We start from the raw sequence: 22,936 nt of genomic DNA, 5'->3' as shown, positions 1-22,936 counted from the left end.
TCTTCCCAACCCAGGGATCAAACCCAGGTCTCCCGCATTGCAGGTGGATTCTTTACCAGCTGAGCCACAAGGGAAGCCCAAGAAGACTTGATTGGGTAGCATATCCCTTCTTCAGCGCATCTTCCCAACTCAGGAATCAAATCGAGGTCTCCTGCATTGCAGGCGGATTCAAGGAAAAGGAAACAAACCATAAGTTTCCTTTTAAGAAATATACAGTCAGTGAGGGTGACAAAATTGGGTGTTTATTTTCCATTATGACCAGATGTCATGTGAATGCTCATTAGACCCTAGAGAGGAATGAGACCCTAACTCTTACCTGGAATGAGTGGGAAATACTTTAAAGAGCATGCGATCTTGAGCTAAAATTAGAGAAGCAAAGGTGCAAGGGCATGGGAGAACCTGGAAGTATAAATAAGATAGCGGTGGCTAGGCTGAGGACAGGTGGAAGATGAGGCTGAGTGTGAAAGGGGGCAGATAAGTGCTGTGTGGGAGTTTGGGTTCATCCTTACCCTGGTGTCATGGAAGGATTTTAAGCAGGCGCACAGCATGGTTGAATTTATGTTCCCTCTCTTTTTTCCCCTCTTTTCTCCTCTTTTAGTAATCATTTTGGTAGTGGACACTAGGTTGAAGGCTTGCTGAGACAGGAAGAAAGAACAGTTGGGAGAATATTGCTGTTCTTGGTTAGTGTAAGGCCTAAGAGATTCTGAAGCACGGGCAGTGGCATTAAGGATGGAGTGACTGGTTATCATTCTATCTTATCGAACCCTCACTGTTTAACTGTGGTGTTGAGTCAGAATGTCATCTCTTTCTGGAAGTGTCTCCGATCCCTTTAGGCAAAACACAGTGCTTTGTCATCCAGGTTTACCTTCACACCTAATTTCCGTCTGACTCTTTGTGGTCCCGTGGACTACAGCATGCCAGGCCTCCCTGTCCCTCACCATCTCCTGAAGTTTGCCCCTTGTTCATGTCCATTGCATCAGGGACTTTTCCAATGAGTTGGCTGTTCACTTCAGGTGACCCTAATACTGGAGCTTCAGCATCAGTCCTTCCAATGAGTATTCAGAATTGGTGTCCCTTAAGATTGACTGGTTTGATCTTCTTGTAGTCCAAGGGACTCTCAGGAGTCTTCAGCAGCACATTTCGAAGGCATCAATTCTTTGGCTCTCTGCCTTCTTTATGGCCTGGCTCTCACAACTGTGTGAGGGTCCCCTTAGGATTCCCTGATCACAGTGAGTGTCTTTACCAGTCCATGTCATCCTCATAGACACTTGGTGTGGAGCTTTGAATGCTGTTGGCATTTTAATAAAATGTTTTTTGGATTTCTCATTGAATTTCCTCTAAAGACTAAAATTTAACATCTTTGTGTCTAGCAGTTAAGTCCCTTCCAGTTTAAACTTAGCCTTATGTGTGATAATAATGCACTGGGCTTTCCTGGTGGCTCAGTTGGTAAAGAGTCTGCCTGCAATGCAGTAGACCTGGGTTCAATTCCTGGGTCGGGAAGATCCCCTGGAGGAGGGCATGGCAATCCACTCCAGTATTCTTGCCTGGGGAATCCCATGGATAGAGGATCCTGACAGGCTATAGTTCATGGGGTTGTAAGAGTCGGACATGATTTAGCAACTAAACCGATGCAACATTGTAATAACTCTACTTCAGTAAAAAAAATAAACTAAAAAAAATAAGCATGGGTCTTCCCTGGTAGCTCAGATGGTAAAGAGTCGGTCTGCAATGCAGGAGATCTTCGATTCCTGGCTCGGGAAGATCCGCTGGAGAAGGAATAGGCTAACCACTCGGGTATTCTTGGGCTTCCCTGATGACTGAGCTGGTAAAGAATCCACTTGCAATGTGCAAGACCTGGGTTCGATCCCTGTGTTAGGAAGATCCCCTGGAGAAGGGAACGGCTACCCTCTCCAGTATTCTGGTCTAGAGAATTCCATGCACTGTATGTATAGTCACGGAGTTGTAAAGAGTCAGATGCGGCTGAGCAACTTTCACTTTTCACTTAGAGATTTGGATTGGAATGCTTCTTCTGTAACTTAGTAGTGGTGTGGTCTTGGGCATGCTACTTCTGAGCACATACTCATACTGTTATTGTGATAATTAAATGAGAATGTATATGTAAAACAGTTAGCACAGAGACTGACAAGGTAAAAGGTCAATTAATGTTAGTGAACAGCAGTCATAATAACAATATTCTCCAGCCAGAGCTCTGATTCCCTTAGTAATAATAAAGCTTAAGAAGCCCTACCCTGTTGGCATAGGAAAGTATTAGGAACTGGGGTGGTGAGGGCCACCTTATTTCTTTGTTTTATGAAAAAAAATTTGCCTCCCACTCCCTCTTGTACTCTATAACAAATCTACATTTGTAAAAGAAAATCTTTCCAGTGTGTTCCATAATGTAACTTTTGGTACTTGATCACAAAGCTGCTTTTTCCCTCTCTTTCTCAAGAAGCTGTACATGTATCAACCACCTGCTTCATTCAAGTTGTTCTGTGGATCTGCTCCCAAATCCTTCCCTATTATTTCAGTTGTGTCAGTTTCTTGATTGGTATTTGCTCATCTTTCTCTTCTTAGCACAATCTTATGCTTGGAAAGCCTACCTCTGGGTCTTTTTGACTACTGTGAGCCTGTCAGTGAGTGCTCACAGTGCTTACTATGTCTTAAGTACTCTATCTCAATGAAGTTAGTGAGCATGCAAAGAAAGATATTAAGGGACTTTCCCAGTCTTGAAATAGAGTTAACAAATTGGCAACTAGGGGAACATTCAGATAATTTTAATTGAGTGGTGACTTTAAATGCATTGTACAATTTAAGCAGGAAGAAAGTTAGGTGAGTCTGAATAGTGTGGAAAAGTTTTTGTGGAGATGTCGTGTATTGAAGTATTAAGTTTTGGGCTTAAAGGGTAGAAGGGCCTTCAGTTAGAGGCAACAGCATAGGCAAAAATGATGAGTTGAATCTGGGGGCGGTTTCTAGGTCCATGCCAGTTGATGCACTTGTTTCGATGTTAAGTTTAACCTTGGAGAATTTGGACTCATGAGAAATGTACTAGGAGCTATTCTTGAGTAGAGAAGTGAAGTGATAAAAAGGTATGGAATGGATTAGACGAGGGAGCCCCTACCTCCGGGCTGTGCGCCTGCCAGATCAGTGGCAGCCTTAGATCACAAATAAAGTGCACAAATAATGTGCTTGAATTATAGTGAAACCGTCCCCTCCCCCCACTCCTGGTCCGTGGAAAAATTGTCTTCCACAAAATCAGTTCTGGTTGACCAACAGGTTGGGGACTGCTGGATTAGAGGACTGAGACTTCAGTCAGGAAGCTGTTAGGATCATTTAGGTGTGAGCTGATGCACGCCGGCTGGGTTTGGATTGGTACTGTTAGGAATGGAGAGGATATACCAAACCTAAATGATTCTCCGTGCCTCCCAACCTGAACAGCTTTATGAGAAATAACTGGGAGGATTTTATCTTAAAGAAGGTGAAATTATGAAGGAAATGACAACCTTCTCGTTTCTTAAGAGCTTTCCTGTGTCAGTTACTTGGCTTCTCTGCAGACCTCAGGTGCTTCTGAAGCCTGGAGGAGACTTTGACACTTCTGCGGTGGTGACTGCCTTAGTTGTAAGTTCTTGTTGTATCCTGTCTAGATTATTGCAGTAGCTTCTTCATTGGCCTTTGACTTTTTACTTTCTTTTAATCGATCCTATACAACTGTTCTCTGAAGCACAGTTCTCATGTGTCACTCCATATATGAAGAACCTTTAATGATTTTCTGCTGCTTTTAAGTCTGAGTAAAAACTGGCTTTTGAAGGTTGTCCATTAATGATCTGGCTTCAGACTGCATTTTCACCTTTTTCTATAGTGTTTCCTCTTGTTAAAATATGCTTTATAATTCAAACAAGTTGATCATTTTGTCTAACCTCCAGGATGTCCGCTTTTCCTCTCACTGGAATGCCCCATTACCTTCTTTTGCCTCAGCCTTTTACATAATGAAATTTTAGCTAATTTTCAAGCTTCAGCTTAAATTTTGATGACTTCACACACCCTTCTCTAACCATCCTTCCTGTGTCTTTTTTCCCTTTGTACAGAGTAATGAGGTAATGATGGAACGGGTTAGTAGAAGCCACATTATGGGCAGGTTTTTCTTCCCCATCTGATTTTTGCTTCTGTTTTCAGTGCAAGTGCGGTTGTTGGCCACCCAAATGTCCAGACCCTTCCCTCTGGGCCTTGGCAGCTAATCAGCATTGTTGCAAGGTGGATGTTGCCAATTTATTCTTGTGTAACCAGAGTCCTGTCTTGGGAATTTACAAGGGAGTAAGGTGTGCCTTTCGTTTGTAGGTGTGGAGTTAGTTTGTGACTTGCACTATTTGAAGCAGCTAGATATGTATGATTTCTGGAAATCTATGTTTAGAAATATATATGTATGTATATACATCTGTAGATACAAAGTCTATCTCTAGAGAATGGCTCTCAATTGGGGGGTGTAATTTTGCCCCCTTGGGGACATTTGGCATGTCTGAAGGCATTTTTGGTTGTCATAATTTCTAGGCGGGTGCAGCGGGCATCTAGTCCAGGGATGCTGCTGAACCACCTGCAGAGGCACTGGAGAGACCCTGTTCCCCCAGCGAGTCAGCAGTGCTGAGGTCGAGAAACTCTGTCCTCAGGTGCACTTTGGCTTCCAGGGTGTTACTTGTGTCAGGTGACAGTTTGTTCTTGAATCTATATTGCTGTTTATAGTAAGAAAATCATACATACAGGAAGGGGCCTTAGAGGTCACGTATTTGAACTTTATTCTAACTTATATCCCTCAGAACAGTGTTCTGCACAATATTGATATAATGAAAAAAGATGTTTGTTAAAGGTGAAAATATTTGAGCAGTATTCAGTATAATGAAGTGTATTGCGAATCTCATCAGGGAAGTTTTTCCTGACTGTGTTTGCCTGATGAACTCATTTGACATCTTCCAGTCCCCAAAATGCTTCCTTGGGACTGGGATGGACACTGTTAATTAGCTAGTTCAAATTTTCATATCCTTTTAAAGGACCTTGATAAGATAGCCCTTCTTTTGTCTCTTAAGCTTACTGCTGATTCATAGTTTATGTCGGTGGCTGCAGGTGCATTAGGTCTCATCTTTTTTTTTTTTTGGCCAGATTGTGGTTTATTAGATGAACTAAAAGTTGGAATATTTTAGGTTTCTTTATTCTGAATGTACGAGGTAACTTAACTATCTGTCCCCACCAGTGAATTGGAAATTAAAATCACAGCCGGAAACCTACCACTTATCTTGTGATGAGGATTAATAAGTTACTTATAGCTTTTAATGCTTTGTATTCTTTGGAGAAGGGTGATTTATCAAAAGCTGTTGTGCTGTTTTTGTAACACTCAAGTTTGACAGTTTCTTTCTGCTCTAAATTGTTAAGTCACTACAACGTTTTTGGGATTTAAGTGGGATGGCAATTGTTTCCGTCAACATTTGCTCATTACATTAAATTTAAGAACATTTTTGTGATATTTTGCCTTGTTCATATTTTTTTGACTCTTTAAGAATTTACAGTATTTTTGCTTTCTTCCCTTGTATTATACAAGCAATTTGTGTTTATGGTGGAGACATTACATAAGCCAGAAAACAAAAACCAAAAGAATCTTATCACCTCCTTTTTAAAACTGAAGTGAGGTCACAGTATACATTTTATTTTTTAACACCTTTTTTTCTACTTAACAGTTTTTCGTTCTAGTAATATTTGCTTTTTTCCATAGGTTATAATAATAGTGCAAATAATGGGCTCTTGTGCCAGGCACTAAGTTAAGTAATTGAAAGTATTTTATGTAATCATTTCTGCAGCCTTCTGAGGTCAGCTCTGTTATTTGCAGATGAAGTTGAGGGAGCAAAATAGTTAAATGATTTAAATATGGGTGGAGCCAGATGTGAACCTGTACCTGCTCCTCCTACCTGTGAATGGGGGGGTTGGGAAGTGATATTGCATCTTGGCACAGCATTTCAAGTCAGTGAAGGGAGGCGGGTGTAGAGTCCAGTATATTTTTTTAGCAGTTTTGATATAGAAAGATGAAAGATTTCCGAGTTAGGAATGGAATTTCTTCTGAAGATGTCACTTTCCCCCTTCCCTTACTGAGACAAATTGTTTAGTAACTACTCTTTTCATTGCACTCCATGGGGATTTTGAGACCAAGGAGGGAGTGTGAGTAAAATACATTTGCCTTTGAGGCATATATGATTAATGTCAAGTTCTCAGGTGTGCTTTCAGAGGGTCAGAGAAATACTGAAAGAGGTGGGATTTGAGTCAGCAGATTTTTCTTTTAGTTGCAGATTTTAAAGAAATAATTCTGAAATAACTTTGGAATGTTGATTACTTAAGCACCTTCTGTGGTGTGGTGTTAATGACAACCCACTTTTTATGTATGCTGGGTGAGCATGGGTTTTCCATACGTTTTGTGGAAGCTGTGTAACATCTGTGTTCTTCCTTGGGTCCCAGAGGGAGGCTGCTTCCTGCCATTGCTGAGACAGACTGTAGTGCTTTGGGGCAGTAGGCTCCATCTACTCCTCTCACTCGTTGTATTAATCATCTGACAGTGATAACGTGCCTCCTTGCATGGCTAGTGCTAAGTTGCTTCAGTCACGTCCAACTCTTTGCACCCCTCTGGACTGTAGCCTGCCGGCTCCTGTGTCCATGGGATTCTCCAGGCAATAGTATTGGAGTGGGTTGCCATTTGCATGGCTCGTACCAACTGTATATTGTTATCAGTTTGAAAGAGGATACTGAGTTGATTGGAAGATCAGATAGTGGTTTTTGTTTATGGTAGAAAATCCTTTTCCCATTATTAAATTGACTCAAGGTATTTTGAATAAAGAGCTTATTACATTGGTTCATCTGCCAATTGAACCAATGTAATAATACAGCTATTTTTGAGATTACATTAGGAATTTTACTTTTAAATTTAAAATCAAAAATTAGGAAAAGTGGACATAGTTAGTTACACAGAATGCTGTATGCCAGCAAGTCCATAAGGATAAAACTCTAATCCTCAGAAAGTCTAGTTTAATAAATATAGGATGTTTGTTAAAGGCATTATAAGCTTAGAGTGAGAAAATTTTGGCAATTACATAGAGTGGTAGACATCTTTGACCTGTAAGTGTATTGGTAGCTCAGACAGTGAAGAATCTGCCTGCAGGACAGGAGACTGAGGTTCGATCCCTGGGTTGGGAAGATCCCCTAGAGAAGGGAATAGCAATCCACTCCAGTATTCTTGCCTGGAGAATCCCATGGACAGAGGAGCCTGGTGGGCTACAGTCCATGAGTATCAAAGAGTTGAACACGACTGAACAACTAACACTTTTCTCAGTCATTTACTTAAATAATTTGATATTAATGATTTGAATTGCCATACTGTAAAGAGTCTTAGTGTAGTACTACACGGCTTACCATCCTGTGTTGATTTTTATCTAAAGATAAAATGTTTGACCAAACTGGAAGTTGCCCTCATTTTTTTGAGAGAGGAGAAGGTTGCTTTTAGTTCAGTGATGCACAAACTTTTTGGTTTCAAGGCCCCTTTTCACTTTAAAAAATGTCGAAAACCACAAAGAACTTTGGTGGGTTATTATCGGTAGTTGGTTAGAAACTTCGAGAAATTTAAAGAATAATTATTTACTGGGACTTCCTGGCGATCCAGTGATTAGGACTCTGCTTTCACTGCCTAGGGCACGGGTTCAATCCCTGGTGGGGGAACTATGATCCTACAAGCTGGGCAGTGCGGCCACACATTAAAGGGAAAAAAAATTAATAATTCATTAAAAAAAATCAACCTATTACATATTATGGATAATAACTTTTTATCAGAACAACGAAAATTAAGTGGTAATGGCATTATTTTACATTTTTGTAAATCTTTCTAATGTCTGGCTTAATAGAAAACAGCTGGGTTCTCATAGCTCCTTCTGCATTCATTCTGTTGTGATAATGTTGCTTTGGAAGTATGTACAGAAAATCTGACCTCATACAAATGTGTAGTTTGGAAAAGAGACAAGTATTTAGAAGCCTTTTAAAGTGTGCGTGTTCTTTGACACTGCCCAAACTTGACAAGTAGTAGTCTCATAAAGGTTAGCTGCACTGTGGAATCTAAAGCCGTATCAGTGAGCTTTTCATGCTCTGTCAGATTAATCCATTTGGTCTGTCTTAACACTTTTACCCATGCACAAGTTTCTAAGGAGCTTTGGTCATTTGATCATTAACAGAGTTATGCAGATCTTCCAAAGGTTGACACATTTCATTATGTGGTATCCAGTTCTCATTCACTAATAGCAGCAGTAGTCTGTTTAATCGGAAATGACTAAGTATTGGGGAAATGTTCCAAGTTTATGGTGGTGGATACACATTTTCGAAATACTTATTTTTACGTAAAAACTTGGATTTTATCATTGGCAACAAACCTCATATTGGGTTTCCTTGAAGTGACACGTTCACTTTGTTCATTTGCAAGAAAATATCTGCTCAATATTCAAGTCTGTATAATCATAGTTTGTCAGTTGTTCTGCCAAGTAAAAATAGTTACATGGAAGAAGCTTCTAGTTCAACTTGTAACTCAGTTTTCTTAAAGCAGTAGAAGTGCTTTATGTGTACTTTCCCTTTCATTGCACAGAATATATAGATAAACGTATATACATGCACTGAAGACTTGAGTGGAGATTTAATAAAGTTCATAATTTCTGTATTTCATCAAGGATATCAAATGTCATTATAATAACCTTTTAAAAAAAGTTTTATTTTTTAACTAAATGAGTAAAGAATACAGTGACCAGTACAGTTAGGTACCTCTGCTTTGATTTTTGCTAAGGTACCAGCAGTTTTGCTCAGGCTTGTCTTTTGCATCCTTATCGCAAACATCAACACTGTGGAAAAAGGCAAATAATGTTTAATATTATTATGAAAAGTTTGATCTTGTGGACCTCTGAAATGGTCTTTGAGCTCTCAAGAAGTTTGTAGGCCGCACTTTAGTACCTGCTGGCTTAGTTCTTTACATAGATTTCCTTTTACTCTCAGACCAGATAAATCAAAAGGGATGAAGAAGAGGCACACTGCTGAGGTTTTTAGCTGGGCTTACTCAGTGAAAGCAATTTCCTGAGATGATAAAACTGGGTGAGAAGTAAAAAGAAATTCAGTTTTGAGCTTCAGGGGGCTTGAGGTACACAGAGGTGAGGATATTGATTAGTGTAGCTGAAGGTGTTTTTCTGAGCTACCAGAGGACTTACACATTGCTATCAAGATTGTTGCCAAGGAAGTGAGTTGAGAGAGAAGAAGGCAGAAGGGACCTTGCTGTCAAGGACATCGGGAAAGAAGAATTTCCAGAAGAGTGGGGTGGTCAGCACTACCTAATGCTTCAGAGAAGTCAGATAGAATGGGGACTGAGACTTGAGCATGGGATTTGATAATGAGATTGCTTGTGACCTTTGCCAGAGCCGTAGGAGTAGAAGGCAGATTACAGAAGAGTGAGAAGGGCAGAGGCAGCTATTTATAACTCTTCTTTCAAGAAGTTGTGAAGAAAAGAGACACATTGATTGGGCAATTAATTTGAGAGGTGGGCTATACTGAGAACAGTGGGAAAAAAAAGAAAATTGATGAAATAAACTGGCATTACAGGTGTGATACAGTAAAACTTTTAGTATGATCTATCTTACAGAAAAGCTGACAAACATTGGATCCTTGGGCCAGAAATGTACAGACATTTGGCATACAAACTTTGGGTAGGGAATGAGGAATTCTTACTAATTCTTTTCTGTTTGATTCCTGGTGTTTAGTTTGATACATTTGCTTTAAATTCACTAATTTCAAGAAGTTTTAAAGCTGTTTTTTTCTTAAATGCAGATGATCTGACTTTAACAGTCTGTGACTACTTTTAATTTATGGTAACAAGTGACTAAAAGGAAGGATGGAATTCTTTCTTTTGTAGAGCTGTGGCCCCGCCCCAACACCCTCCCCTTTTGGTTTGAGTGTTTTCTTGAAGACAGAGTTTGGTTAACAGCCTCCATGATGTTTGTATTAAAAACATGTGTGTTGTTTTCTAATGTGTTTGTATTTCTAACTTCCTTTTCTTCTTTCTCTTCTAGTCTGTTCTCTGGGGAGGCGGTAAGGGGCTGTGGAGCTGGCCTCGGCACCGGGAGAGGCTGGACTTCCTGTCTCTCTGTGCTGAATGGCTGCGATGGCGCCCGCTCTCACTGACGCAGCAGCTGAAACACACCATATCCGGTTCAAACTGGCTCCCCCATCTTCCACTTTGTCCCCTGGCAGTGCCGAGAATAACGGCAACGCCAACATCCTTATTGCTGCCAACGGAACCAAAAGGAAAGCCATCGCTGCAGAGGACCCCAGTCTAGACTTCCGAAATAACCCTACCAAGGAAGACCTGGGGAAGCTGCAGCCGCTGGTGGCGTCTTATCTCTGCTCCGATGTGACAGCTGTTCCCGCAAAGGAGTCACTGAAGCTGCAAGGTGTCTTCAGCAAGCAGACAGTACTCAAACCTCACCCTCTCTTATCTCAGTCCTATGAACTCCGAGCTGAGCTGTTGGGAAGACAGCCAGTTTTGGAGTTTTCCTTAGAAAATCTTAGAACCATGAATACAGGTGGTCAGACAGCTCTGCCACAAGCACCTGTAAATGGGTTGGCGAAGAAATTGACTAAAAGTTCAACACATTCTGATCATGACAATTCCAGTCCCCTTAATGGGGGAAAACGGGCTCTCACTTCATCTTCTCTTCAGGGGGGTGAAGTGGTGGCATCTGAGTCTGGGGACTTGAAAGGGGGTATGACCAATTGCACTCTTCCACATAGAAGCCTTGATGTAGAACATACAACTGTATTTAGCAATAATAGCACTGCAAACAAATCTTCTGTAAATTCCATGGAACAGCCGGCACTTCAAGGAAGCAGTAGGTTATCACCTGACACAGACTCTAGTTCTAATGTGGGGGGTGTCAAGTTAGAGGGTAAAAAGCCTCCCCTGTCTTCCATCCTTTTCAGTGCTTTAGATTCTGACACCAGGATAACAGCTTTACTGCGGCGGCAGGCTGACATTGAGAGCCGGGCCCGCAGGTTACAGAAGCGCTTACAGGTTGTGCAAGCCAAGCAGGTGGAGAGGCACATACAGCATCAGCTGGGTGGATTTTTAGAGAAAACTTTAAGCAGGCTGCCAAACTTGGAATCCTTGAGGCCCCGGAGCCAGTTGATGCTGACTCGAAAGGCCGAAGCTGCATTGAGAAAAGCTGCCAGTGAGACCGCTGCTTCAGAGGGACTTAGCAACTTCCTGAAAAGTGACTCGATTTCAGAAGAATTGGAGAGATTTACAGCCAGTGGTATAGCCAACTTGAGGTGCAGTGAACGAGCATTTGATTCCGACATCACAGACAGTAGTTCAGGAGGAGAGTCTGATATCGAAGAGGAAGAACTGGCCAGAGCTGACCCTGAGCAGCGCCATGTACCCCTGTGAGTAGAACCACACATAATGTCGTTTTCAGAAACGTTCAGACGAGGGAGAAAGACTTGGTGAATTCCTATCATGGGAAGATAGGACTTCATGGTATGATGGGCGCCTAGAATCTGTTTGTCTTTTTCCTAATTTTAGGTAGGGGGGTACATATATACCTGCTAGTGAAGAAATGGAAGGTATTTTTGGTTTTGTGTTGCTGTAGGATAAAAGCTGCTAATTTCCCATGGAAATCTTATTAAGAGAAAACTAGATGATTTCCAGTTTGTAAAACTACCCATTCTTCTTTCACAGTGAATAATTAGATTTCTTTTGAAACCATATGTAGGATGTTTTGTAAGTTTCTGAGGCTTGACTTTGGATTGTTGTTTCTAGTAAGTGGGGCAAAAGTTTGGTTGACCTAGTTAAGTTCTCTGGAATTTATGGCTGCTTTTAATTGAGCTTTTAGCAGAGAATGTACCTGGTTTTCAATTTTGGCATTTGAGATTTCCTCATTAAAAAAATAAGGACTAATAATCAGGAAGTACTTCAGAGTATTTTGTAGGTTGTCTCCAAGCATGCTATGCTATCACACAACCTGATTCTCTTCCTAACTTTATCAGGTTTGGGTTTTATTTTCTTTCAACTAAGTTAAATGTATTTACATATTTGAGATAAATTGTTACTGGATTTTCAAAATGTGTTGGGTTGAGGAAAATTCTCCATAAGCTCTAAGTGGAACTTTACATGAACCTAGTAGAGACATACATGGTTTACCTCCTGGTCCTACATTTAGCTCTAAGATAAGAAGGTACAGTATATCTCCTTAAAGATAGATCTGCATTTATTTAGACTTCATGAGAGAGGAAGACGAATAGTTGGAAAAGAGGGCAGAAGAGTTGACTAGTAGATCCTCTTTGGGTGGGAATGTTGTAAAATTTGGATTGCTAGAGAAGACTGAAGTGGGTGGCTGTGTTGGAATAGTTGACTGTCCCTTGCCTGTAATTAAAAGGTGACTTAAGATTTTCACTGGAGACTTCACTGAGACAGCTATGCTTCTAAGCATAAGTAGATTTCCTTTTGTTTTCCTCCAGTTTGTTACAAACATGGATAACACTGTATCTGAGTATGAAATTTGGGTTATGTTTCTGTTTTGAGTGAAAAAAATCTGGATAATCGTGCTGAATTTTTTCCCAGGTAGACCAGGTGTCATTATCACTTGTAGGCTTAGTGTGCTCAAGAGTCCACTTCTCTATTCAGGTCTAAAGCAAATAAATTTCAGAGCATTGCTGTAACATAGTTATCTTTCCTTAAATGGATTAGTAGCTTCAGTCAGCCTGGCAATATTTGTGGCATTATCCCCGCTGACTTTGCTACATAAACCGCAGGTTTAAGAAACCTTGTCAACAGTTGAATATTCTGTTTGAGTGATTTTGAGTAAGATAGTGTAGTTGAAGCCTTTAAAGTTTCCTGTACTTATTTTGTATATTTGAAGGAAAACATCTAGAATCTATAAGCTTAATGTTTTCGAGAGACATTGTATTGGCAACATTTCTAAGTTTTGGTAATATTGTGGGTAACATTCCAACCCAGTGAAATCAGAATGCCTATGAGAGAACTTTTTTTACGTCATGTAGTAGTCTGTTGACTTCAAAAGACCTCTTAGTCCACCTGCTTAGGTTTGGGCATTTTTCTCACAATGGTTTGTTGATTGGAAGGATGTATATTAAAAAGACAGCAAAGGGATTATTTTAGGAAACTTCTTGGGATCAGTTTAATAATACTTTTAAAAGTTGAATTTCCATGATTCAGATCATATTAAAGTAAGGATGATTTGGGCGCTAAAAGTACCATCAAGTAAATATGCTTTTGCAAATTGTGATATATATGAATTTAAATTAAAGCCACCAATAAAGTGCAAATACTTTTAACTTCTTGTTTGAAGCAAGGTCACCAGATTGACTCCCAAGGTTGTTATTTAGGCAGGGTCTTTGTTGACCACCTGAGTATTTTAAAGGTTTTCAACAACTGGCCAGTGAAAGTGGAGACAGCGCTTTGATTAAAAAAGAAAAAGAAGTTCTTTGGATGCAGAGAAACCTTTTCTTTGTGATTTCAAGTCCCTCCCAAATCTCATAACTGCATTTATAATTCATGAGTCCTGGAAGAAGAAGTTAGTTAAGTCTTCAGGGGCTTGACCCAGCTGGTGAATTTCAACTTTTTACCTCTTTGAATAGCCTGTCTAGTATTTCACTCCCTTGTTGAAGTACTGTCAGAGATAAAGTCACTAGATTTAGTCTGGTGGCCATAATGAAAATATTTAGTAGAGAAGACTTGAAATGAATTGTTTTTAAGTGATGTTGCTTAAATTACAAGTGGATGATGATTATCTGAAAATTATAAGCTTTCACCAAGAATTCATTTGTGTGTTTCCTAACTTTTTAATAAAAGAGTAAAAATCTGTAATTCATTGTAAGTCCTAGGCACATGCTGTCCAGTAGCAGAATGATTGGTTTTATATATTGTCAAGAATTACATGTTTATTATTATTATTTTTTTTTAACTATTAGTGAATTCTAGTATAGCTGGATGAGACAGCAGAAGAGAAATATTTTCTTTTTCCTTGACTTATTTTTTTCTGGTTAACTGATTTTAGGTTTAGTTTAAAATTGTTACACCTTTTTGTTTTAAGCTTTTTAGAAGATCATCTGAAAATGTTTTATATATGGCAACCCACTCCAGTACTCTTGCCTGGAAAATCCCATGAACGGAGGAGCCTGGTAGGCTGCAGTCCATGGGGTCGCTAAGAGTCGGACATGACTGAGTGGCTTCACTTTCACTTTTCACTTTCATGCATTGGAGAAGGAAATGGCGAGCCACTCCAGTGTTTTTGCCTGGAGAATCCCAGGGACGGGGAAGCCTGGTGGGCTGCCGTCTGTGGGGTCACACAGAGTCAGACACTACTGAAGCGACTTAGCAGCAGCAGCAGCAGCAGCTTCCTGTCTTGGTACATGTACCTACTTCTTTGGAAATTCTGCACTACATTGGGTTTGACCTATATTATTGTTTAGTAACATCACTGTGGAATGAGCAGGAACTGAAACATCATCTTAAATTCTTTTTATTGAGGTATAAATTCTTTGATTTATATAAATTTATAATTTCTTAATTTCTGGTATACACCAAGGTGATTCCATTGTACATGCATATTCCATTGTACATTATACAAATGGGTTTATTTTCATATTTTTTCCATTATGGATGATTATAGGATATTGAATCTGGTTCCTTGTGCTATACAACTGTAGGACTTTTTTTAAAAATCTATTTTATATGTAGTATTTGTATCTGCTAATCGCAGACTCATAATTTATCCCTCTCCCACCTTCTTTCCCCTTTGGAATCATAAGTTTGTTTTCTACACAGTTGAGTTGTTTTGTAAATAAATTCACTTGTATCTTAAGATCCCACAAATGATACATGGTGTTTGTCTTTCTTAGCTGACTTCACTTAATATGAATAATCTCTAGGTCTATCCACGTTGCTGCAAATGGTATTATTTCATCCTTTTAAAAAACAACATCATCTTGAATGAGGGACCAGAAAGAAAGCTGTATGTTTCAATAAATACCTCAGTGTTTGGCTCTTAATTGTGGAAGTAGGGATAAAAGCATTTAGTCCCCTCGTGTGTTTCTCGTAGGACTGCTGAGTGTGCGCTTGTGCTCCCACACTCTTCTTCACTTTAGTTTTTCTTTGTATTTCTCCTTTTCATATCTAAATTTTGTACCGCTATTTTGTTATGAATTCCTGGACCCATACTTAATTTTGCTCAATTTAGTTTTCATTTTCTTACCCTTGTACTTACAAACTTTTGTAGTAAGTACTTGTGAAGAAAAAAATGTTTTCCAGATATTAAATGTGTTTTTAGATCAACAGCTTGTGGGTTCTTACTGTTGTACTTTTTTTTTTAAGCCTCATTCTTGACTTCATTTTGTTCTCCCTGTTCCTGTTTTATTTTCATGGGGGTTTTTGTTTGTTTGTTTAATTTATTCTAAACTTTATTTCATTTGTGTGATAGCTTCCTGAAGTCTGTTCTGATCAGAGTTGCGTAAAAGTAAACGATGTTCAGTTCAGTGAAAGAAGTTATTTGAATTTTGGATTGTCTTGATTGCAGCAACTTTGCTTTATTTCTGAGGAATATCATCCTTTTGGAGTTTATGAAGACTTCACTGTATCATAAATTGCTAGCGTGTGTTGTAGTTCCTGCTTGAATTTGTTAAGTATGCGCAGATGATATTGCCAAGGATGGCAGTCAACTTGATTTGGCCTTAGTTTCATGTTCCTTCTCCGCTCACAGAGTGATGGGAGCAAGAGACCTATCAGCTGGAAGCCTAACATCTAACCCTTCTTTACAGTAGACTAGCTTTGTTACCACTTTCCTAATAAAAATGAGAAAATTGATCTCTAAGGCTTAAACTGCTTTGAATTGTGACAACTCTGACATCAGTGGAGCTTTTCTCATCATCATCTTTTTGCATTTGGGGAATCTGAGGCAAAGTTCCTTGTGAGTCACTGGGATACCTTGAAACAAAATGGCTTTCTTGACTTGGACTTAGAGCTTTGATTCTTTTACCTTATGTCCCCCCAGCCCTTGCCATCCCATAATCCATTAAAATGGTTATTGTATATCTTACTGGGTGTGATACATATGTGGGAATAAGTATCATTTTCTTAGAGAAGTTACTTTGGAGCCAAGTGAACTTTGACTTGCCAAACACCTTGCTTTAATCTAATCACTATGATTGAATGCCCCAGGTTTTTCTGCTACCATGCATATGACATCCAGTGGCTGAAATAAGAACTTGTGTGTTTTCTTCTCCCCCTGCCCCCTTTTTTTCTGAGAAGTTACGTAGGTAGTGAGAATTATTCTTGGTGCTTGTGTGATTCTGAAGGTAGGAAGTTAGGCAGCAGGAATTTGGGGTCTACTCATTTGCTGCAAATCTAGATGCTCCAGATATTTCCTGTTGCCTTCGGATTGGTGTTTTCATTCTGTAAAATTGAATGATGTACAGTTGACCCTTGAACAACACTGGGGTTAGTGATGCCCAGCCTCTTCCTCTGAATCTGGATTCAGCCAACCACAGATCATAGTAACTGTTGAAAAAAATCTGCGTCTAAGTGAATGTGCACAGTTTAAACCCGTGTTGTTTAAGGATCAACTATATTCTTTGAAGTGGTCATATGTAGGTACTTATGAACAAACATGTAAGACATCAGAGATATCATAGGTAAATAAACTGAATTTCTGTGCACAAAAAGTAGATAATTTTGATGTGTATTGGAGACATGGGAGATAAAGATGAATACTTAGAACCGTGCCTTGCATGTACTAATACATAATAAATGTTGGATGATAGAAATGAAATAGGAAGAGATCACAACTGGTTGATGGAACCTGGAAAGAAAGGACAGTAGAAACGAGCCTTGAAGGCTGGCTAGGATTTTGATAGAAGGTTGTCTTTTGGTTATGGCCTAATGAGGTAGGTCAGTACAGGAGGAAGGCATGGCATAATCAGAGGGCAGAGGCTGAATGGCTAAGGGCCTTTTGGTGGCTAGAGTGGAGACATTTTAGAGATCTAGTAGTACAGGTTAAGTGTAATAATTATAGTATAAAAAGGAAAAGAGAAGATTCCAGAGGATGGTGCAGAAATGGATTTAATGGGATTAAAAACAAAGGCTATATGGGTAAAACAGGGAAGGATCATCATAGATAATTGAAGTTTCAAGCTTCAGTGACTGACTATGAGAACACAACTTGTAGAATAACCCTTATAGCTTATGAGGATTCAAGTTCTTTACTAGAGTCTTAAAAATGAAGGTTTCTGTATTCCTTATAAGTTCCAGCAACTGTTAAAAATTAGGAAATGGCCTTCCAAGCAGTCCTGTATAAACAGAGAAGGAGGGACTGAGCTATGCAGAGAGGCCTTGAAGCCTTACCTTGGTGACTTTGGGAATTGATCAATTTGTTTATTAGAGGTACTGAACGCCTACTCTGTGCTGAGGTCCTAGGGATATATAGTGGTGAGTAAGAGAAACACAGTCGCTGCCCTGTCCTCGTGAGTAAACTGGTTAGAAAGGGCGATTAATTAAATATTTAAGCAAGTGATCATATAGTTAATGGTATATTTATAATGGTTGTGGGTGCCATAGAAGCAAAGTTTGGAGTGCTGAGATGGTGCATGTTAGGAACATCTAATTAAGATGGGTGGGGATGTCCTAGCAAGTATCTTGAAGTCAAGTTGCATATAACTTGAGACCTGGGTGATGAGAAGGAATTGGTGGTGGAGAGGAGAGGAGATGTGTAACAGAGAAAACAGACTGTGCTAAGGCTTTGGGAATGGGGGGTGCTTGATACCTTTGAAAAGAGTGCAAAGTGTGAGGAGAGTAATGAGAACTGAACCAGAGAGGTTGCTAGAAGCTTGGTCATACAGATAGGTTTGTAGGTGATCTCTAGTTTAAAATTCTATTGTGACACCGTTGACAGTTTATCATTGGATTTTTTTTTTTTTTTAAGATTCTCTCTTACTGTTTGTAAGAGGAGAGTGGATGTGGACTTTGGGAAATAGACCGTTGTGGTAAGCTCGGTGAGACAATGGGGACTCAGCCTTTGGAGGGAAGAATGAGAGCACTGCATATTTTGGAGGTAGGGTGACTGGGACTTGTGATTGATTGGATGCAATGAATGGATGCTGAGAGAGCTCAAAAGAAATTATGGGTGATTCCTAGATTTTTGACAGGTGTGACTGGATTGGATGGAACTGTTGGGATGGAGAAGGAGCAGATGGGAGGATGTTACTAAATGGCGGTACACCTTTACTAATTTTTGTTTAAACATTTTTGGCTGTTGGGCATTCCCAGAGGTTTCAGTGTCATTTGCAGAGCACCTTGTTAAATTCCATCAGGTAAAATTGTTTTACTAGAAGAGAAAAAGCTTGGAGTCATGTTATATTTCAAATGAATAGTGTTTTAATTAGTTTCTCTCCCTGAGCAAAGACCAACATGGATTAAGTTACAATCAGCCTTCTGGATCTGCAGGTTCCACATTGGTGGGTTCAACCAACTGGAGACATTTGTGGGGGAAAATTCCAGAAACTTAGAAAAAGCAGAATTTTAATTTGCAGTTCTCTGGCAACTTTTTATATAGCATTAATGTAGTGTTAGATATTTTAAGTAGTCTAGAGATGATTTAAAGTATACAGAACAATGTACATAGGTTATATACAAATACTACCCCATTTTATATCTGCAGACTTGAGCATCTGAAGGTTTTGGTAAGGGGTGGGGAGAGGAGTCTGGAACCAGTTGTCCTGGCATACCAAGGGACTTTGATATTTTCCAAGCTCGGCAGAAATCCATACCTAAGGTTGTCTCCTTTTATGACTCCAGTTCGTTGTCTTTTCCCTGTTTTCCAATTTGTCTCTGGAAAAATTATGCTGTTTGAACCAAGGGATTCAGTATATAACAAGTACAAAGAATAAATCTTAGTAATTTTGATTCTCATTAATTAAGGCTTTGTGGTACCTTTAACCTATTTGATTTTATTTTTTATTTTTTGGCCTCTCTGTGTGGCATGCTGGATTTTAGCTCCTCTACCAGGGATCGAACCTATGCCTCCTGTAAGGAGAACATGTAGAGTCTTGACCACTGGACTTTCAGGGAAGTCCCTGTAGGAATAATTTTTTTTTAAAATATATTTTTGGTCATGCCTTGAGACATGTGGGATACTAGTTCCCTGACCAGGGATTGAACCTGCACCCCCTGCATTGGAAGCTCAGAGTCTTAACCACTAGACCACCAGGGTAGTCTGCCCAATGGTTTGATTTTACATTTGTGTTTGTATTTGGTGCTAATCTGAAACCCAGACCCCAGGAAGATTTTGACTGAAGTGATTTTGTTGAGCTGGGAAACTTTTTAAACCAACTTTGCCTAATCAGACAGCATAGTTTGAGACATACTGATAGGGAAAAAAAATAATAACCTACATTTGTGGAATGTGGAATTTGTAGGTGATGTTAGAAGTTCTTTATATGCATTAATGTATTTAGTCCTCAGTGATATTATCTTAGTTTTACAGACCTCATGCTGAAGAATGAAAAGTTTAAGTAACTTGCTTAATGTCACATAGCTGATAAGAAATCAGGATACAGTTGTCCCTCAGTGTCCCCAGGGGGTTGATTCCAGGAGCCCTGCAGATACCAAAACCCCGAGGGTGCTCAGGTCCCTTATATAAAATGACCTAGTACAGTCAGTCCTTCGTACCTGCAGATTCAACCAACCTTAGGTGGGAAACCCACAGTTAAAGAGGGCCGACTGTATTAATCTAGGCTGTTTACCCACAGCCTGGGCATGAACAAAAGAAATTGTCCTTTCGATTTCATTGATGAAAAGAGATTTCAGTTCAGTTCAGTCGCTCAGTCACGTCCGACTCTTTGCGACCCCATGAATCGCAGCACGCCAGGCCTCCCTGTCCATCACCAACTCCCGGAGTTCACTGGGACTCAAGTCCATTGAGTCAGTGATGCCATCCAGCCATCTGATCCTCTGTCGTCCCCTTCTCCTCCTGCCCCCAATCCCTCCCAGCATTAGAGTCTTTTCCAATGAGTCAGCTCTTCACATGAGGTGGCCAAAGTATTGGAGTTTCGGCTTTAGCATCAGTCCTTCCAGTGAACACCCAGGACTGATCTCCTTTAGGATGGACTGGTTGGATCTCCTTGCTCCAACACCACAGTTCAGAAGCATCAATTCTTGGGCACTCAGCCTTCTTCACAGTCCAACTCTCACATCCATGCATGACCACTGGAGAAACCATAGCCTTGACTAGACGGACCTTTGTTGGCAAAGTAATGTCTCCGCTTTTGAATATGCTATCTAGGTTGGTCATAACTTTCCTTCCAAGGAGTAAGTGTCTTTTAATTTCATGGCTGCAGTCACCATCTGCAGTGATTTTGGAGCCAAAAAATAAAGTCTGACACTGTTTCCACTGTTTCTCCATCTATTTCTCATGAAGTGATGGGACTGGATGCTATGATCTTAGTTTTCTGACTGTTGAGCTTTAAGCCAACTTTTTCACTCTCCTCTTTCACTTTCATCAAGAGGCTTTTTGGTTCCTCTTGACTTTCTGCCATGAAAGTGGTGTCATCTGCATATCTGAGGTTACTGATATTTCTCCCAACAATCTTGATTCCAGCTTGTGCTTCATCTAGCCTGGCATTTTGCATGATGTACTCTGCATAGAAGCTAAATAAGCAGGGTGACAATATACAAACTTGACGTACTCCTTTTCCTATTTGGAACCAGTCTGTTGTTCCATGTCCAGTTCTAACTGTTGCTTCCTGACCTGCATACAGATTTCTCAAGAGGTATTCCCATCTCTTTCAGAATTTTCCACAGTTTATTGTGATCCACAGTCAAAGGCTTTGGCATAGTCAATAAAGCAGAAATAGATGTTTTTCTGGAGCTCTCTTGCTTTTTCCATGATCCAGCGGATGTTGACAATTTGATCTCTTGTTCCTCTGCCTTTTTTAAAACCAGCTTGAACACCTGGAAGTTCATGGTTCATGTATTGTTGAAGCCTGGCTTGAAGAATTTTGAGCATTAGAGATTTACCAAACATCATATAAGATATGGCACTTTATATTCAAGAAATTTAAGTGATATTAAGTAATTTGATGGTGTATTTTGAGGAAAGGCATATCAAATATACCTCTTAACCTACAATCCTGTTACTCATTTCTTTTGTGGAATAGGAGTTGGATGGTTTGGGTGGGGCATCATCTAGGAAGTGGCTGGAATTTTTTTTTTTTTTAAGGAAGGAATTTCCTGGTTGTCCAGTGGTTAGGACTACGTGCTTTCACTGCAGTGGCCTGTGTTCAGTCCCTGGTTAGGAAAATAAGATCCCACAAGCCGTGTGGTGTGTCTAGAAAAAGAAAAGGAAGGAAACAAGAGAATTAATATGTATTGATCACACCTTCTATCTGCTAGGTGGTTTGCATTTGGTAAATAATAATATGATGATGATGAACGAGACACCCTCATTTTAAGTTGAGACCCAAGACTAAAGATATGTTGAATAATTTGCTTGAGCTTATGGAGATGATAAAAGCTAGTTCTTCCTTACTACTCCCTTACTGTTGAATTTTTCTCCTGGAACTGATTTGGCTGGAGCAGAAAGATGGTTCTGTTTAAAGAAATGGAGCAACCTGAAGGGACGTAGCTCTTCAGATGCCTCTCTGACAGCATATTACACTGATGGACATGCCCATTAGGGATGATGGGGAGGTTAGATAGTTTCCGTCTACTCTAATATATAACCTGGGAAAGTGCCTATTTCACAACTTTTCCCATCAAAGGGTAAAGTAAACATTTTTGATATTTTTTAGGGATGATTTATATTTTCACTAATGTGGAAAAATCCTCTTATTTTTCCCCAGTTGCTAGAAAAATAAATCTTCTAAGATATGAAGGTATTTTATGTTCTTTGTCCCTTAGTCTTCCCTGTGCTTAACAGAAACTGATAGGTGAATTGTAAGCATGTACTTAGTGTTTATGAAAGTATTTTCCTCAAGAAATCTCTGGTAAATATGGCTACTGTAAGAACTTAAAAGGTACGAAGTAGCAATGGAAGAATATCCTGATTGGTTTTCAGCCCACTTATACAAAATTTGTCATTTCCGTGTCTGAGTATAAGGTTTATCATTAACATTTGATTGCTTATTTGATTATCACCAGACAACCTGGAGGGTGAACTAGGAATTAGTATTTTTATTAGCATTTGTGGGATTAGTACTAAAGAGGGAATAACACAGTAGAGAGAATTTTGGACTATTATGAGAATTGTTAGTTTTAGTTTTGTCTTTTAATCTTCTTGGCTTAAATTCCTCACATGTAAAATCTCCATTATGCCTTTTTGAAAAATGTTTCTTTTTGTTTAGTAAGGAGACCCAGGCAGGGATGGGAAAGGCCCTTATCACTGTTAGCTGGACTGTCCTGTTTTCTGAGGTTCTGTTGACCATCCAGGCAGCGCTCTTTGTAGCCTACGTTTCCTTAGGGCGTCCCCAGACTGGGTCCCATCAGAGAGTTCGAGGTGGAGCGACAGTAGTCTGTGCACCTGTTTCTGTCGTGAACAATCTGTTACCGGTGTGTGCACCTTTGTGTAGCTGTTTCATTATTGGTTTTGTGTGTGTTCCACTTGTGGCAGTGAAGAAATCTGAAAGTAAGTTTAACAAAGTATAGACCCTGAGGTTGGGGTGTATAGTGAGAATGAAGACAAAGGGCCTTTAACAGGAAGGCATCCTTTTCACTTAATAAAGCTGTTTTTGGAGTGTACGCTTTGAAGATAAATGTGCCTAATGAAAAACATCGATCTCTCGTCCTCTAAAATAAACAAAACGATAAAAAGTTCTCGTCCGTTTCTTT

General features: G+C 39.7%; 1 protein-coding gene across 4 annotated transcripts in view; it reads left to right on the top strand.

Annotated features, from left to right (window-relative positions):
• KANSL1 (KAT8 regulatory NSL complex subunit 1) overlaps positions 1-22,936 on the top strand; it is a 167,436-nt gene that overhangs the window by 32,701 nt on the left and 111,799 nt on the right. For all 4 annotated transcript variants that reach the window (XM_018065300.1, XM_018065302.1, XM_018065301.1 and 1 more), the window contains one exon: positions 10,113-11,484. In XM_018065300.1, the coding sequence (XP_017920789.1) occupies positions 10,196-11,484 (1,289 nt within the window). In that variant the 5' untranslated portion in view covers positions 10,113-10,195. The remainder of the gene's footprint in view (positions 1-10,112; positions 11,485-22,936) is intronic.

The sequence above is a fragment of the Capra hircus genome, chromosome 19 (genome assembly GCF_001704415.2).
Source record: "Capra hircus breed San Clemente chromosome 19, ASM170441v1, whole genome shotgun sequence".
In the NCBI taxonomy this organism is placed as follows: domain Eukaryota; kingdom Metazoa; phylum Chordata; class Mammalia; order Artiodactyla; family Bovidae; genus Capra; species Capra hircus.
The sequence above is the reverse complement of the archived record's forward strand: the minus strand, read 5'-3'. Positions and strand labels throughout refer to the sequence as shown.